General features: G+C 40.5%; 1 protein-coding gene across 1 annotated transcript; it reads left to right on the forward strand.

Moving 5' to 3' along the window:
- Nucleotides 1-7,858: 7,858 nt before the first annotated feature.
- Nucleotides 7,859-18,338, forward strand: LOC134843398 (regulatory-associated protein of mTOR-like). Its single transcript, XM_063859607.1, has 6 exons — nucleotides 7,859-8,230; nucleotides 10,153-10,710; nucleotides 10,986-11,174; nucleotides 12,711-12,949; nucleotides 14,106-14,363; nucleotides 14,927-18,338. The coding sequence occupies exons 1-6, from the start codon at nucleotides 7,903-7,905 to the stop codon at nucleotides 17,675-17,677; spliced, it is 4,323 nt and encodes a 1,440-aa protein (XP_063715677.1). The 5' UTR covers nucleotides 7,859-7,902; the 3' UTR covers nucleotides 17,678-18,338.
- The last annotated feature ends 535 nt before the right edge of the window (nucleotides 18,339-18,873 follow it).

Genomic DNA, 18,873 nt, shown 5'->3' on the forward strand with positions numbered 1-18,873 from the left:
TTCTTCAAGTTCTATTTCATGCTCAACGAAATTACAACACCCGATATCCGCCTTATGCCTCGAAAAAACTTCCTCGTTCCGCTCTAGTACGTCCTTGATGGCTTCGAGCTGTTCATCTTTCAGTTTGCCCCTCAAATGTTCAATCTCCGGCAGAACCGGTTTATCAGTTTGCATTTCATCTAGTGTGGGTCGCTCTGGAAAGTTCGAACAGCTCGACAGCCCATCGTCCGTTTCTGATTAAGTGATTTAATAAGACCTGAAGAATCTTTTATTTTCTGCAATCGTCTCAAGATACAAATTTTGTCCCTGTGATTGGGACAATCAACAACTTCATTTTGTTTTGAGTTCTCAATCGTTTCATATCGAGTTTTAACCGGTAAAGCATATCCCAGTTTCCTCCCTCTCTGTATCGTGATCGGTATATCAAGGGTATTCAACAAGACACTGACGCAGAGGCCGCTCTTCGTTATCGAGAATGATCTTTCTAAAACAGCAGCACTTTGACTATTAGGATTTGGAACTATACACACTTGCTTGTTGTCACTTAGTTCATTGTAATTTTTCATCCTCAAGATGAAAAATTGCCGCCTCCTTACGATTGCCGCTTCATTAGCTTTTAGCCTCACCCTCCTACTCAAGAATACCGGTGCTTTGTTTTCATTTGCCATTATTAAATTTACCGGTTTGATTGCGTACCTCCTATCCGGGTTCCGTATCCTGAACATTGCGTTATTTAGATCAATCGTTACGTCGAAATTCCTGATGAAGTCTCTGCCCAAAATGAATTGGTCAGATTCATCTAGGTTTTCTACCACGATAAAGCTCATCCACAGGTTACGTTCCCCCAAATTGAGGGCTATTATCGGCGTCCTGCCCAGCACCCGAAGGGCCCCCTTGTTTGCAGCTGACAGCCGTATTCTCGAGTCTATCAAGTCACCTTTGTCAAAGCCCATCCTTTCCCAAGTTTCGATTGGTATGACGCTCAAGACTGCTCCCGTATCAAGTAACCCACGCAACTGAGTCTTTTTGCCACTTATATCTAGCACGTGCCCTGTCACATCTGCCTCTGTCCCGATGTGCATTGCCTCTTCTTCAAGCATGGCGCAGTGTCCAATCGATCTCACTTTCAAATCTTCTTTCCCTACGTAGATCTGCCCAATTAGGTCTTCGTCACATGTTATCATTGTCTTGGTATAGATGTTGATCCCATCTATATTTAGCATCACCTCGTGTGGACCATAAGCTTCAGTATACCTTTTATCAACACGTACCGACTTGAGTAGTGCTCTCAACGCTCTAGAAGTCGTTTGTGGGCTTATACAGCTCAAGTAATCTGCGTACACGTCAATGTGCATTATTGTCTGGTCGCTCGGTTCGCTCAAGTTTCTGGTTACCTCGTGGCCGCCCACTGTGATTATCGACATTATTCTAGCCCCAATTTTCGATATGCCGAATGGCTTTCCCGTCACCATTTTTACAGTGTTACAATTCCCCGTCTTTGTTGAGCCCGGTACAGCCTCTGGTGTTTGGTTCGATCCGGTTAATGCTTCGTTAAAATTCTGTCTTTCGATCTCCAGCTTTAGTCGTTGCTCTATTTCTTTCGCAGCCAGATCCTGTTTCACTTTGGCAATTGCTTCCGTCGCCGCTTTCTCATAATTTATCTCTAGAGAGTTCCCGGCCGCGGATTCTATCGCACCATTAACATGTGTTACAGCTTTCACTGTCTTCGTCGGCAATTCCGTGCTTGGCGCTCCTAAGTTCCTCGATTCAAACTCGTTTTGCCTGTTCCGCTGATTCTGCACCGCCGCTAATGCCAACTTATGTTTGGGGTGACTCTGGTCCTTGACCGCTTCCCAGAACAAGGGACAATCCATTCTGAAGTGCCCCTCCTGGTTACAGAAGAAGCATCTAGCGCCTATCTTGATGATTAAGCCACTATAGTACTCGTGTTCCTCCATCTGGCTCATGTCCTCCTCATCCGGTGCATATCCTAGACTCTTCATGCCTTGTTTGTATGTTGTGCAGTCAGCCACGTGGTGATCCGCCGACCCGCAGTTCGCGCATGATCTGCGCTTGTCCATGTCATCTCTCGGCTTGTACCATGACGACCTCTGGGGTTGACTTCCCCCTTGCGTGCTCCTGTTTTCTGAATATGAGTATTTCTTGGGTTTCATCAGCATGTATTCCCTTGATTTCTGTCTCATTTCTTCTGGGGTCGGTGCGCTGTCTTTCGACAAGGTGTAGTATGTTGCTAACATTGTTCTTAAGTCATCACTTTTTACCCCATCAATGAACTTCGAGGCAATGCTAAAGTTTCTTCTGTTTGTCGACTCCTCCGGGTCACTCCTTCTTCTCAAGCTCTCGAGGTCATCTAGGAACCAATCAATTGACTCGTCGTCCCTCTGCCTTCTCTTTTCAAATCGCATCATCGCTTGGTGACCCTTCATGCCTGATCCGAATCGATTCAGCAATATTTCGAAGATTTTGTCCGCGGTGTCGCGTTCTTCTTCTTTCTTTGCAACCACGCATTTCAATGCCGTGCCTTCCAGGTTGCTGAGTATGGCTGTGCATGCTTGCCTTTCATCATTTAAGTTATCTTGCTCTAGATGTAATCTCATCACTTCCACCCACGTGTCAATGCATCCATCTGAGTCGTCTTTGAATTGTTTTGGCTTCTTGAAAGTTTTTCTTGATTTTCCGTCTCTCCTATCGCTCGAGTTAGTGTTCCTCGTCATTGCCCACGTCATTGCATCCGGACCTGCGTTGCTGCTAGCTGTTGAGTCCCCCGGACCACTCGTTGTGTTTGATGTCCCACTTTTCATGATTGTTTTAGCAGCCGTTGGTGCTATGCTTACCGCATCCCGGTTTAAAGGCAGCGGTGTCGATTGCCGTTTGTTCCTTTGTGGTTCCACAAAGTAAACTCTGGTGCCTTGCGTGCGATCCACTGCCGGTCTTTCTTGTGAGGTAGAATTTCTCAAGATTGCATCCAACTTCGCCTGTATTGCACTCAAACTTTCGGCCTGATTCCTGTTCATTATGTCCATTCTCTTTTCCAGGCTACCTAATTGGCTGTTGACATCATCATATCGGTTTTTCAACTGTTGCATATCTTTTTTGATGTTCTTATCTCGTTCTTCATTGGTGGCATCAACCTTGTCCGACATCTGCTGGAGTCTCTCGTCTGTCGCCTTAGCCAGGTTAAAATGACTATCCAGATATTCGTGTTTGTTGTATTTTAACTCAGGTTTCTATCTTCCTCACTATACTTTAGTTTTTTGTCGATCTGATTTAGCTTTGTCATCAGGTCGCCAAGCTCAAGAGCAGCTGTTTCATGAACAGCCGTTGTCTTGTTTTCGGCTGCCTCTTCTGTTCTTGCTTGTTCTTCCTTTGGGTCGGTTTCTGTCGCCTTCGTGCTCACTGTCCCAAATGTTCGTGCTCTTCCAGTCTGTGATTCTTCGGCCGTGTTGTCTTTCGATTTCATTCCGACCATCATCGCCAACTTTTCTGTAAAAAATGTCTTCTTTACTTGAGAGTCATCTTTCACCGTTTCTCGGGTATTGCCTGTTGTGTCTTCCAACGCGTCTATCGGCGAAAACTCCACGGTTTTTGGATTTTGATCTTCCATATGGGGCATCGGTGTGGATTCCGTTGTCTTTTTCTCCACTTCATCTACGCTCTGGTCTGGTGTCTCTAGGTCGATTTCGATTGTGGGCTCCACCTGTTTTTCCCTCGCATCTTCTCGCGTCTTGCTCTCGGTGCCACTCCTCGTGCTGACCATGCTAACTGAAACGTTATCTTTTGTTTTGCCTGGGCCCCTTGATGTCGTTCCGCGCAGCGACGAGTTATATTTCGTGTTTGATCCACTTGACCTTTTTTCTAGCACCGGTACCCTACTCCGTCTCATTATTTTTATTAACAATTGATCGTATTTACAATATTATTATATACACAATTCTATTCTACGAATAAAATCTTTTGTGAAAAAGAATTCTTAAAAGGAAATATACAACGTGATAAAAACCTTTCTTGAAACTTTCTTTATTTGTGGTCCCAACCGTACCGGGTTCCGACTAGTGTTGTTCTGTTTTAAATCTGTCTCAAACACTTATTGTAATTTTACTTCAATTTTTATACCGTCCTAAGACTTCCAGTTACCGTCCCTACTCATCTTTGTACCGTCCCAGGCTTCTTTCTACTGTCCCAAGACTGTTCGGTACTGTCCCAGTACTTCGTCAGTGTCCCAAGACCCTTGTCCTGAGAGTACTATCCCAAGGCTACTGTCCCAAGGCTAGTGTCCCAAGACTAGTGTCCCAAGACTAGTTTCCCAAGACTACTGTCCCAAGGCTAGTGTCCCAAGACTACTGTCCCAAGGCCAGTGTCCCATGGCTAGTGTCCCAAGACTACTGTCCCAAGGCTAGTGTCCCAAGACTACTGTCCCAAGGCTAGTGTCCCAAGGTTAGTGTCCCAAGACTACTATCCCAAGGCTAGTGTCACAAGACTACTGTCCCAAGACCCTTGTCCCAAGACCACTGTCCCAAGACCCTGTCCCAAGACCCTTGTCCCAAGACCACTGTCCCAAGACCCTGTCCCAAGACCCTTGTCCCAAGACCACTGTCCCAAGACCACTGTCCCAAGACCACTGTCCCAAGACCACTGTCCCAAGACCACTGTCCCAAGACTGTATCAAGACTGTTCTGGTCCAACACTGTCCCAGGACTGCACTGTCCCAAGACTGTCCCCAGACTGCTCTGTCCCAAGACTTCTTTGGCACTGTCCCAAGACTGTTGACAAGTGTCTGAGCGGTGGGACCTCTTTCTTCTTCGTTATGGGGACTTCTTGATTCACTGTAACTCGTGCCACCACTCAAGCTCTAGTAAAATTTTCCCAAAAACCCTCTCTTAAAAGCCAAATGCTGACCCCCCTTTTTCTTATTTCTTTTTAATTACCTCTCTTTCAATGTTCCAAGCAACTTGAGACCAAAACCTGTGCGCAGGTATCTTGTGATCACCTGTTCGTATAAAAACTAAACTCAATCCTCACCAAAATGCAACAAAAATCCAAGCTAGAAAAAATAATAAAAACGGAAAGATGAGCCCACCTAAAATTCAAAGGTGACCAATGTCTACCTTTTGTCGAAAAAAAAATTTGTCTGGTACCTAATTGCCACGCGTTTTCCTCCCCCCAACTAATAATCTTATTGGGTATCACCAGAATTGTCTACGTCCGTTCCCCCCTACCAATCCGACCAGGGTACCTCCCTTAACTCAAGTTCAAATTTCGATATCCACTTATTATTACCAACGCGTGTTGATGACTAATGTAACTAAATCAACGATGTCAACTAATTAGTCACTCTAATTTCCCCCTTTTTTACAATTTACAGCCGCCAACCTCTAACCTAACCAGCCCCCCTTCTAACCTCCCCCCTTTCTAGCCCCCTTTCTTAAACCTAAAAATTACCTTAAGCGCCGGGTGCTAAACCTCTCAAGAGAAAACCGTAGACCTGTTTCCAGGCCTGCTTAAGTAAAAACGTTCCTCAAAACCGGGGGATTTCGCTTATCCAATTTTACACTTATCTCCTATAATGTAATTTGGATTTTAACGATACCCGTTCTGCCCAACTTGCGAACTCGAGATCTGCCAAATCCTTCTTGGCTGCTTTCCCACTCGACTGGTCACCTGTTCCAGTCCAGTCTCCTATTGGTTCAGCTCAAGTGTTCCTGAACCACTTTCCCACTCGGCCGGTCACCTCTTCCAGTCGAGTCTCCTATTGGTTCAGCTCAAGTGCTCCTGAACCACTTTCCCACTCGGCCGGTCACCTCTTCCAGTCGAGTCTCCTATTGGTTCAGCTCAAGTGCTCCTGAACCACTTTCCCACTCGGCTGGTCACCTCTTCCAGTCAAGTCCCCTTGTTGTCCAGCTAAGTTCCAAGCTATCTGAAAACCCTTGACAACGCCCCACACTCGGGCTCTTTATTAAGGTTACTGGGTTAAATTACTAGGTTGATCGAAACGATCGAACTTGTAAAACAATATGGGTATACTATTTAATTAATATAAAGGTTTGATCCAACTAATCTGGTGTCAAAGTCACTGTCTTTTTTCGTTTTATGGTTTTTGTTCCTTTTTCTATTCTTTTTTGGTTTTTGTTTTGCTTTTTGTCTTTTTGCTCGTGTTTTTGTCCCCCTAGTTGCCCCCCTTTACTCGGTTAGCTAAGCCTCGTTCGGAGAGCGTACCAGGAAGTTTTCTCGAGTTTTCTTAAAAAGCTATCACGGTACAACCTGAAGGTTTGCACGTTCCTGTCGAACCGCACCGCCGGTACTCTAGAATGGGCATTCAGCCCGAAGCTGTCTCAAGTGGGTTCGACTCCGTAGTCTTGATGTCGTAAACACCCAGGAGCGCCATAAAAACACTATGTAACATTCGTCTACTGCAGTCACACATGAGGCTTAAGAAAAATAGGCCCTATAACTATTGGCTCAAGAGTCAGGGACACTATCTCTTGTGTTTGTCTACCTCAAATCAGTCGGAGCCAATTCGGTTCGTTTGTGACATGAGACTACGACCCGTTACAGCTTAAAGGCTACTACTAAAATATCCCCCCACTCTAGAATTAAGAACGTCCCCATACTTAGGTCTCTAGATACCCAAAATACATGAACGCCGTTAAAAACCGGGTCGGAACAATCCGTTAAGTTACTTTTTATTAGACAGTGGAACTTTGATCCATTTCAGATGGATCAACCTAAAACTCGCCTTACCTCAACATAACAATTATAAAACACACTCTAGAAATTTAAATTGGTACTCACATTGTAGCACGCTCAAGAATTGGGAGTAATTAAGTCGGTAAGCAACTCAAGAATTAAATAGTGTAACTAAATGAGTTTAATGTTTGTCAGTTTCAATAACAGGAATAAGTTTGTACTCTAGAATGCAGTTTTATGTGGACCATTGGGACACTCAAGCTGTCCACCTTTCCACCGAAGGTTCACTCTGGTCCAGTTCGAATAGTTGACCAGTTGGATAATTGTCCAGTTCTCAGGAACACTCTGTCTTCTATTTCAAATAGGACAGCTCTACTCTAGATTATTATTGTTTCGGAAATTGCGAATGGCAATTTCCTAGTGATTTATCTTGCAACTTTCCCGCGATTGTCACTCGATTGTTCTGATTTCTCTTTTTCGGTTTTCAGTTATCGCGAGAAAATCGTGCATGACAGGCTCCATTCGAATTTTTGAAAAATTAAATTTCACCCCAAAATTAAGTGCTCTTGCTTTTCTCAAGGTCAAACTTCCAAACATGACCGACTGGCACATTCCGTCGATATGTATCTTCCGGGCGAATGTTACATTGGCCAATCGTTCCAATAACGCACTTATTCCTTCAAAATCGCCAATTCGGAAGGTTCGCTGCTAAATTTCCGAATCAGCTGAATCTGCATTTTGATCCATTCTGGTCGAATGTCACATGGTCGAATGTCACATAAGTATATGTATTAAAATGCCAAAAATTCAAAAAACTGACTTGTCAGATTTAGATTAATTCCCGAAATGAAACATTATAACAATTAAAGAATAAAAAACTGAAATATCTCAGAAATGTTTACGAAAATGGTATGAAAGATTACGTTGTATTGCTTAATTACAAATGTATAATTTTGATTAGTCGGAAATTTTTGAAGTTTTCCGCTCGTTCTCTGCTTCCTCTCTGTGTTTATGTCCATCTGTTTGTCCCTGCTCTTTTCTCATAATTTTAGCAGGGAATGAAACAATGAGCGAATCTTCTGGAAACAATTCTGTAATATTTAGTGTCTGTAGCAATGGCCATTTTGTATCGCAGTTTTTATTGTTAATTTTAAAGAGAATGATGTAGATAAACTTTTAAAGAGAGTGATGTAGATAATGTCGTTGAATAGAAATCGTGTCTATGAAGACACGAATTATTTCATTATTCAACCTGATTCAGCAGAAGAAAACGAAGAGAATTATTGCTGGGATGCTCCGACTTACCTCACACATCTGCATCGAAAACAGCTAGCAACACAATTACCATTTGAAACGAGCTGGTGGAAGCCTTTGGAGAAAAAGAAAACTGTTTATGTTGCACTCGTTATGTGCTTGCACGTCGGTGTAGATCCGCCAGATATAATCCGTCCAAGTCCCTGTGCTCGGATGCAATGTTGGCAAAACCCACTCCAGATTGCTCAACAAAAACCAGCAGAAGTAATTGGTGCGTTTGTTTTTTTTTGCTCTTCGTGTTGTTGTATATTTGAAAGTTACTGAGTTGTATACTTTTTGCAAAATATGTTTTTTTTTTCGCAAATGAACTGATGGGTTTCCTGGCTTACGGAGGCAAAACTACAATCATCTCACCGAATTTGAAATTGTTCCGAAAAAAAAATTGTGATTCGAACGAAGTTTAAGTGTCAAGAAAAAAAAAGGGTTTGATATTTTTGTTTTTAGCTCAATTTCAAACAACTACAGCGAACGAGCCAGCTTATAATACAGTGCTGATTTAAATTATCCGAACAAAACTTGAATTTTCAAACGCGTTTTTCTCAATTTGGGTTAAGATTAGACAAAATGTGAAGAGAACAAAAGTTGCTTAGAATGTCATCAGAATTAATATGCTTTTCCCCCCAAAATTTTACTCCAAAAATGGGTTATTTTGGCTTTTTTCAATTAATCAGGAATTACGCTGATATTTTTTGTTTATTGATGAGAAATATATATCACAAGAAGCCTCCTGCAGAGCCCAACAAAGTTCTAGAAGGGCTAAATCTCCAAAAACCTGTATAAGAGAAAATATTTTTGCTTGATAGTCAAGAAATGTGATTTTTACTATATAAAACCCAAAATCTTTGCTTAAAAACAAATTTTAACCAATTTACTCAAATTTTGGAGATTTAACCTTTCTAGAACTTTGTTGAGCTGTGTATGAGGCTTCTTGTGATTTTTATTTCTCATCAATTAACTAAGTAGTTTCAGCGTAATTCTTGATTAATTGAAAAAAGCCAAAATTACCCATTTTTGGGGTAAAGTTTTAGTTGAGAATTTCGGACAAAAAATTGCACCATATTAATTCTGATGAAATTCTCAGCAGCCCTTGTTCTTCTCTTCACTTTTTGTCTAATCTGAACCTAAATTGAGAAAAAGAAGCTTGAAAATTCACGTTTTGTTCATTTTATCCCGTTTAATTTGAATCAGCACTGTATGGCTTTAAGCTTTTATTAATGCCTTGAAGTGTTAGTTGTACTCCAGTTGTGAGTGTTATATCAATTTAAAGCCCTTTCAGTCCTGATTCGATCAACCTCACAATTTTATCAAAACAATGTCCTAGTGTTGAGAAAAACCGGTAGGAAATATTTGTTATTGTTCCGACTTTCGTAACGAAAGTAACGGAGTATTTGTGCTCCGGGTGGGTTTTTTTCTTCAGACAATTTTCAACTTTTTAACTAGCCGTTTTTGACGGGTTTTTTATATCATTCAAAAGGCATTGTTGTCCTGAGCTTAAATTTGAAAAGATATTTTACCTGTGATTATTTTTTTGTAAAGTTATTGGGGTTTAAAGATTGCCAAGGACAATTAACGCGCGATATATATTGCGCTATTAACGCGTAAGCGGAGATTTAATCCGTCTTAGAAATCGCTCGAAATTACTGCCATAATTGATTTGTTACTAGGAGCGAAATCTATCACTTTGTACTTTATATGGCGTGTGGGGGGATAATTTTCACAAAACATCTCAAATTAAAAAAATCATCTTTATTTATTACATTAAATTTTTTCATGTTATTACTGCTCCATAGACTTTAAGAGGTAGTCGGAACATTTAGGGCCTCGCCCTGATACGAGCGGTCTTGTTTATTCTAGTTTCGAGCGAGCAAAGCGATTGGATAACGTCCGTTGTTGGACAAACAAATATTTTTTTGGATGTCAATTTTAGAAGACAATTGTTGTAGGCTATGCATAATTCTTTAATTTTCTTTGCATAAGTTATTGAAAATTCCAAATATCTGTACTACTTAAACAAAAACTAAATACCCTAAATATTAAAAATTTTATGGGGCAATGAGTTACATTTTATGGGGCAATTTTCATCTTTCGTTAGTTTATGTGAACTAGAATTAATCAATTTTTTAATGTATGCAGGGAATGCCCTACATCAACAGTATGAACGAATGCAACAGAGGGCGAGATTCAAAATCTTAACTGACCCAATCAGTGATACAGTGTCAAAAGCATGTGTTCAGCTCCGCAAAAATGCAAAAGATGACCGAGTCCTGGTTCATTACAATGGTCACGGAGTTCCGAAGCCTACTGCCAATGGCGAGATCTGGGTTTTCAACAGAGATTTTACCCAATACATACCAATGTGTGTGCTCGATGTGAATAAATGGCTGCAAGGACCAACAATGTACGTGTTCGATTGCTCAAATGCCGGTCTAATTGTAGATACCTTCAAAAATATATGTCTACAAGCAGATCCCACTCTCGACGTCATCTGTTTTGGTGCTTGTGGTCGTGATGACATTCTGCCTATGAATCCTGAGCTTCCTGCCGATCTTTTCACAAGTTGCCTCACAACGCCCATAAAAATTGCATTAAGATGGTACTGCATGCAGAATCCAGATTGCTTACCTCCTGGAATAACTGCCGAGAGTACTGACAACATTCCAGGAAAGACAACAGACAGAAGAACGCCCCTAGGTATGCTTGCTGCTCTTTAGAGACATAGTCAGATTTTCGATTTTACACTTAATTGATCACTACTAATCAACCTTAACTTTAGGATCTCTATTTCTTGTTCTCCTAGCCGAAAACCTTGTTTCATTGATAAACTGTCGAAGGATTATCGTTGTGTAGCGTATAACAAAACCGTCATGCAGCTTTCTACATAGTAGTTTTTAACAAAACAGGCCTGCAGCTTTCTGCATAGTTTTTTTTTCTTATTTTCCTATGTGATAGAGCCTCACAATGTTTAGGTGAATTGAACTGGATCTTCACTGCCGTAACAGATACCATAGGTTGGTCTGTTCTACCAGTTTCCTTGTTCCAGCGGCTATTTCGACAGGACAATTTAATCGCAGGACTTTCTAGAAACTTTCTTCTCGCAGTCAGAATTTTGAAATCATACAATTGTAAACCTTGCTCGGAGCCAGATTTTCCTGAAGGTAATTATGATTTGCTTGGAATATCTATTACATATTTAAATGCGGGGTTCACTATCTCACCATGCTTAAGATTTTTCAACGTTTTATTGTTGCATGTTTAACCAAAAAGCTTTTTCATGTTTAAATTGTATCTTATATTGCAACGCTGAAGAAATTCTGAATTCGTGTTTACTTCACCAAGTTTGAATTTAGCAACCCAAACGCGGTCTGGGTTTCTATACAGGGTTTGCGAATTTGGACTCCAATTGAACACTCAAAAAACTTTAATTCACGAGATTTTCTGAAAGTTTAATTTGAACGTTTTTGCAAAACTTGAAATTCTCAGCCCTGTAGGTAATCTCACAGTTTGCAAATCTTGCCTGCAATCAATTGTTTCTAGTTTCCGAGATACGACGTTTTTTATGAAGCTTGGATTTGAAAAATTTCAGTAAATTGGAAATTCACAACCCTATTGCTGGGATTCCTTATTGCACAACCCTATTGCTTGGATAAAATTAGTGTGGATGCCTTCAGTTTTTTATTTACCAAACTTTTACTCGCAAAATAGTGTCTAATTGTAATTGGTGCCACTTATGCTGCGTAGCATTGGCAGTTTGTTAGCATATGTAGCTGTTTTATTTGTAACTAGTGTTGATCGGTTAGGCGTCCGTGGTCGAGAGGGCAGGGCGTGAGACTCCAATACTCGGAGTCGCAGGATCGAAACCCATACGTAGCAAAGTTTTACTAATTCGAGACCTATTTCTACCGTTTCTTTTGCACTTTATAAATCTGCTTCTTTATTGTGTTTCCGCTAGTGTTTGCAAAGCGCAGCTTCGCCTCTCTGTGAAAATAAAGAATTAGGTTGAACAAGATTCTCTGTTATGAATTTAGTAATTGTTTGGAAAAATAGTTTCACATGCTTATTTAAATATGTAAAGTGCATTTGTATGCTGTCGGCCATCTTAAGATTTTGTTTCGGTTTTGTAAAACGCGAAGCTATGAAACCCAGTATTTTGGAGATTTGACTATTTTACTTTAAAAAGAAACTTCAAATTGAAATTTTTTTTATTGTACAATTTTTGAAATAAAAAGCGTTGTTGAAAGTCCCCTTCTTTTGTCACGGTTGCATTTATTGTTAAGTTATCTTTCATATTTTTAAAATCTGTTAGAAGCACCAGAGGTGCGTTGCACGCTAGTATTTTCTTTTAAAATCACAGGAAATAACTGACTATAAATCTAAACTAATCTCTTGAATTTTTCAACAAAAGTATAAATTTAGGAATGGACAAATCAAAGTTGTGAGTCTTTTGAACTTTTCTGAATACTTCATTTTGAAACTGGAGTTCGTGTTTCCTCAAATTGAACTTAGCTCAATGCAAATGTATCAAGTTTTTTTGGACATTTTTAAAGGTTTTTTGTCGACTTAGTGGCTTCCGTCTCATTTTCTGTTCATTTCCTTGCAATGTTTTATTTGTGTCGTGTCGCACTTGGCGCGAAGCTCCGCTTCACCTCTGTGTCAAAATGATCTCATTTTTAACAACCCTGTGAATTGTTCAGACACTGCCAATCACCCCATGTGGAAAGCATGGGACATGGTGTGCGACTTCTGTGTTCGACAGCTTCCCTACATTCTGTCTCCTACGTCCACCTCACAGTCACAGGAGCCACCGCGCGAAAAGAAGGAATACGTGTTCAGTCCCTTCTTCAGTGAGCAATTGAAGGCGTTTGAGACTTTCATGACTCAAATCAGAACCACAGGGTACCAGAAGCCCAGTCTGCTTCCCATTGTTCTTCAGGTGAAAAACGCGCCCTTTAATTACGCCTGCGAAGCGTTATCAAGTCGGAATAGACTTTTTTCAATTTAACAGCTTGTTCAACAAAATCACTGAATTATCTATCCTGCCGACATGCTCAATTTTTTGAAAATTCCAACTTCTAATTACTTGGTGGTAATACTAGGAACTACTGACCACACTAGCAAGATTGCGAGCTAGTAATGATGACATACAGGGCATGGCTTTATTACGCGTAGCATACTCTTACTTAGCATGGAGGTAATAATGTCTTTGTCCTGGATAACAAAGGCATTGATTTTGAAACCGACCAGGACCTGTTCGTTTGCAAAATTGGTCTGTCGGTTGTCTATTTTTGCGTTGTTGGCTGTAGCAACGGCGCTGGCTTTTCCTCAAATTTAAGCAGTTTTTTTTTTGAAATGAGGAGTTTCGATTTACTTCTGGCTATTTGTACATCTAGTATCTCTGATTCTATTTAGTTTCCTTATATTTTTTGTTTGTTTTTTTTTTCGCTTAAAAGGTTTTCTTTTCTGAAAGGAAAAGATATTTTTGCTCCTTCCTGTTTCCCGAGAGTGGCGGTGTTTGAGTTAATATTTTCAAAATTTTACAGCATTTTGAACTTTTTTACAAAGTTTTTCATGCCAACAATTTGTTTCCGGCTTCACGCGTCTAGCACAATATTATCGGATTGGTTGTCGTCGTAGGAAAATTTTGTATATGTAGATTTTCATCGATGCAGGATCTTTCTTCGCGTTTTTGGTCCGCTAGCTTACAATGCTTTGTAGTGCGAAACTCCGCTTTGCCTCTGTGTTCTATAAATAGTTCATGAATCTAATATTTCCGATAGATTGAATATAGGTTCTCGTGTATTCGGTAGCTGTTAAATTTTGTGTGTACATTCCTATGTGCTGTTTAGGTTATACAGCACCCCAGAGCGGTTAGCCTCAGTTGATCAAACAGGGCTTCAAATGTGCTATTGTTTGGTCCTTGGGCCGAGAAAATAATTTTAAATGCATGACAAAAATGCCGATTTCAAATCAGTTGATTTGCATACTGCATTTTAATGAACGGAACTGTCTATCGAAATCTGTTACAAATATTACATCTTTTATGTTCTGACGGAAAAATTTAAACTGTTAACTTTGTTTTCTTGTTGTAGGTGCTGTTAGCGCAGAATCACAGACCTCGTGCTCTTGAATTGCTGAAGCAATTCCTCGACGTGGATGTGCGTTCCGTGATGTCTGCAATGAGCGTTGGAGTATTTCCCTATATAGCACGGCTTCTTTCCACTCCCTCAACTGCTACCCCGGATACCCTGCCACCCCTGTTGTGTATCTATGCCAAGATCATAGCCCTGGATCCCTCCTTTTATTCATCCCTGGAAATGACCAAAGAGATGTATATAAGCAGCTTTAAAGTAAGTGCTAGGAAACATTCCTTAGACGAATTTAGCATCCTTGATTTTGCCAGGTTCAAATTCGTTTTGTCGGTACTTGATAGTATGTCTTCCGTTTGTACTCCAACCCCTATACCCTTGATGTGATCGCGATAGCGTTAGCGAAGGTTGTTTTAAACACTGAATTGCGGTAGTTAGCAGTAAAATTATGATTCACGTGCATGGAGCAAACGCTAATTTTCTAACGATTTGAAAAATACTACGAACATTTTTGAAGAAATTCTTCGTTTGCGGTTAGCCACAGCATTTAGCGGTAGCAAAGCGCGATTCAGATTAGTAAAAAGTGATTTATCAGCTTGTTTTTTCATCAGCGATCAAACCTCCGACGACCCCTTTTTGCATCACACTTATTTTCAGCTATTAATTTATATCATTTTTTAAATCGCCCTTCAATCGCATATCTTTTTACCACACAATTAGATTATGATTATACCTCAGCAACTAAACGGCTGACCATTTAGTTATCTTTTTGTTGAAGTTGTTGTGGATAAATATAAGTTTATGGTTGCGAAATTCGTTTTCAGGAAATCATGTGCAGTACTCAGCCGCCTTTCAGTAATCTCCACAAAACACTGGCAGCATATATAATCTCCCGTATGCTAAATCACTTGCCAGAAGTTAGGGCCATCTGCGCCGAAGACAAGCTCAGTTTTATCCCCATGTGTGAACAACAGCTGCATGAAACAGACTATCCTCTCTTCCACTTGTGGACTATCATCTGTTTAGGAAGTTTATGGAAGAGCTGCGACGTTGCAAGACGCGCAGCGCTCCGTACCACCATCCTCGATAACTTGTTTGAAATGCTGGGAAGTCCTCACGAGGAATTGAGAACAGCGACACTGTGTGCGTTGGGAACCTTCGTTCAAAATAGCAATGTTGTAAAAGAGAATAGCAAAAACAGCGACACATCTGAGCAAGGGAAAACAATGCCAAAAACAGACGCTCAAATGGATGATACAGATCAAAAGATAGCTTACCAGATCATCAGGTGCAGGTTTGATGTTAGTGAGATGGTACGTAAAGAACTGGCTGTATCATTGGCTCATTTTATTCTCGAAAACGAAAAGATTTTCCAAGCAAAGTGGAAACAGTTGGTCATTAGTTTTTCCGAAGATTCAATTGCAATGACTGGGAATCTTTCACCATTTTGGCGCAATGGGGAGTCTTTTTACATTGTGAATGGAAATGACTGTGATAATCAATCTAATATCAGAAGGTTGAACAACTCGCCACGAGAAAACGAAATGACATCCTCACTTCAAGAAACAAATGAAACTGATGATGAAACAATCAATGGGGCAAGTAACGGTTTTCATGTTGGGACTCCGCCGACGAACGGTCCCCCTGCAGTTAGAATGAAAAAGGTATCTGTGGGTACAAATGGTCCGACTAAAGACGGAGACTCAAGAAGAAACGATAATGCCTGTGCTCAAACCCCGACAACTCTGAGAAGAAACAACCAAAGCATGCCCGCAATTAATCAAATTGGTGCAACTGAAACAGTAGAATATAAAGATCTATGGGACACTTTGATCAGTTTGGTCAACGATCCAAGTGGATCTGTGAGTGACATTGCTAAACAGGTGTTGAAAAGGATATCGGATGCGAGCAAAGGAGTCCATGCCTCCGAGGATAAAGAGAACTCACAACCTCCTAGGGGAATCCTAAGGAGCGACAGTTGCACGAATCCTCCGAGCCATTCTCTGATACCACATAGTAGTGGTCTGAGGAAGAAAGGGAACTCCTGTGATGATCCAACGTCAAGTACATCTAGGTTAAACTTGTTGGAGGAAGAGCCTACTGCTAATCAGGGAAAATCGCAGCACGTGAGGTTCAATCAACGCCAGGACGAGACCTATTACTACCACAAAGAGAATCCTGCAGGGTATTTATGCACTGGTTTTATTGAAGAGTACTCGCAACTGATGTTGGAACCCTTCCATAAATGGCCGTTTGCAAAGGCAAATGTTCAGATGCCGTCATCTGCAAACCTGTCTCCGACAGAAAAAGAATCTTTTTACAATATCGAAAAATTAAAAATGTTCAGGAGCAACGCGAAATGGAGAATAAAGGCCAGCAAGAGGAAGCTGGATTTGTCCCGTAAGGGAGAGGTTACTGCAGTTTTACAAGTCCAGGATAACTCGACTTTCGGATCATCAACAGATGTTAAAAATCAGCTCCTCTCGTTTCAGTTTGAGCCCTACAAGAACACTGCAATGCTTGTTGGAAGCCACAGCGTGCTGAATTTTGACCTTGATTCCAAAAATCTGCAAATTTGGTATGACGACAACGCCACTGTGCAGCATGTTGCATGTTCCAAACCTAGTGATAGGAAGTTTCTCAGTGCTGACATTGTGAACTCTCATGAAAAGCCATTGCTTCTGGTTGGAAATTCTCTGGGCTGCTTCAAAATTATTAATTGCAGTGAAAATGCCTCTAAAATTGAGGACGACAACCTCACTCGGGGAGACAGCCTAAGGTCACAAACTGTGAATACAGATGAAAGATCAGGCGTTTTGTGTTCGTTTCGAGGCTTCAGAGTTGCTCCTAACCAACCGCTCCAAAGACTGGCAACTTCCTGGAACTGCTGGACTGGAAAGTTATTAGCTGCGGCCACAGATCAAACTTTTGACCTGAATTTGAACGCTAAAGCGAAAAATATTGCTCGAGTTTGGGATCTAGAAACTCAACGTTATGAGCACGAGTTTAATGCTATTACTCCGATAACTCGATGTTTGTCCCATTGCGACTACTACGAGAAAGCACCGGACATCAATCCATTTGTTCACTATTTGGGTTTATACAATGGCTCGATTCAAACTTTCGATACTCGGCAGTCTGAGCGGAATCGCGTATTGTATCGAGAACACAATAAATCTATAGCCTACCTCACAAGTCACAGAGACAATTGTCTGTTGAGTTATGCAGAAACTGTGAAGCTCTGGGATTTGAGGAAACCTCATTCGATTACAACTCATCGACTACCGGAGAACCACCAGCGAATCGCAGTCTCACATTTGTCATCATTGTTCGCGACGACCTACCTGAAAGGCAACGCTTACCACGCCGATATTTGTCATCTAGATTCAGGAAAAACTGTCTCTTCCTTCAAAATTCAACCTCAAAGTTACTCCTCGTTTCTCTCAACTAGTAAACCCCAATTGCTAGATGTACAACACGTCGAGTTTCACCCGTGCAAGAATCTGATAGGTTTTGCATCCCAAAGTGGAGCCCTCCTAGTCTATAAATTGAATCACGCATCTGATATTGATTAGCTTTTTTGTTAGAAGTAATAAATACAAAAATTGTGCATATAACTGCCTTAGTAAATCATTTAATGACATTTTGGCTGGGGAAGGGTACTTAATTTTAATGCGAAGAAAATGAGCCAGGCGAAAGTGGTTGAAACGGTGTTTGGAAACGTGACGCTTGTGAAATGACCAAACTTGGTTACGTGAAAACATATGAGGCCTTGGGTATCACGTTACGGAACAAAATTAATGGTTAAATCTCTCTAAAATGTCATTGTGTTATGCAGTAAAGATTTTGGCATTGATTTTACATTTGCTTTTGAATTATTTTTGTTATGATGTCTGTATATTTCAGAATTAGTTCAACTTCGCATCCGGACTACATGAAATTGCTCCGATATGTTTTAAAACGAATCATTTTTTGCAGTAGCTCCAAATGTCAGTGAATTTAAATGCGAAACTAACGGAACGTTCTGGCATATCCATGGCATCTGTTTCGTCTAGTTAAAATATAGATCTTGATCACGCTTGCTCTGTATCGGTCATGTAGCTTAAACTCCCATTGAATATAGATATTTCATCAAAGGCAAATTTTTGTCAATATTTCAAATGATATAATTAGGGCTTATGGTCCAATATTCTGTTATGTAGATTATTTAGTTAAAATTTACACTGTCGATTTCTCTGGAATTTTTGTTCCGACTTTCGAAAAACGTGAGGAACATAAATGCCTGGGGTGGAAAACATTACTCAACTTTCAACACTTAGAGTTAAGCATTATCAGCCTTAAGTTCGTAGTTAGTCATTATATCATTAACCAAAAACTTTTAGTTACCAATTAATGGGCAGTCGGATCGTTCAGGGCTTTGTCCCGATACGAGCAGTCTTGTTTGCAATTTAGCCGAGTGCTCATTTTTTAGGTTGGATATAGAATTTTTGAGCTCATAATTTATCTGATTATGAGTAATGAACGTAGTGAAGACTCTTATATATAGGTCTTGCTGATTTTTTTTTGTTTTTTTTCAGGAAAAAGTCCTAAAATATTGTTGCACTTAAGTATAATGCAATTTTTGAGTTCAATTGAAATTCATCTGCTAAAAGTGACGTAAATAGCACTCTGGAAATACGAACGTGGAAATGGCGCAAAAAAACGTGAACGATTTCTTGTTTCGAAAGTGGAATTTAATTTTTACATTTCCAACGGAATAAAAACTTTGATC

This window comes from Symsagittifera roscoffensis, chromosome 1 (assembly GCF_963678635.1).
Source record: "Symsagittifera roscoffensis chromosome 1, txSymRosc1.1, whole genome shotgun sequence".
Classification (NCBI taxonomy): domain Eukaryota; kingdom Metazoa; phylum Xenacoelomorpha; order Acoela; family Convolutidae; genus Symsagittifera; species Symsagittifera roscoffensis.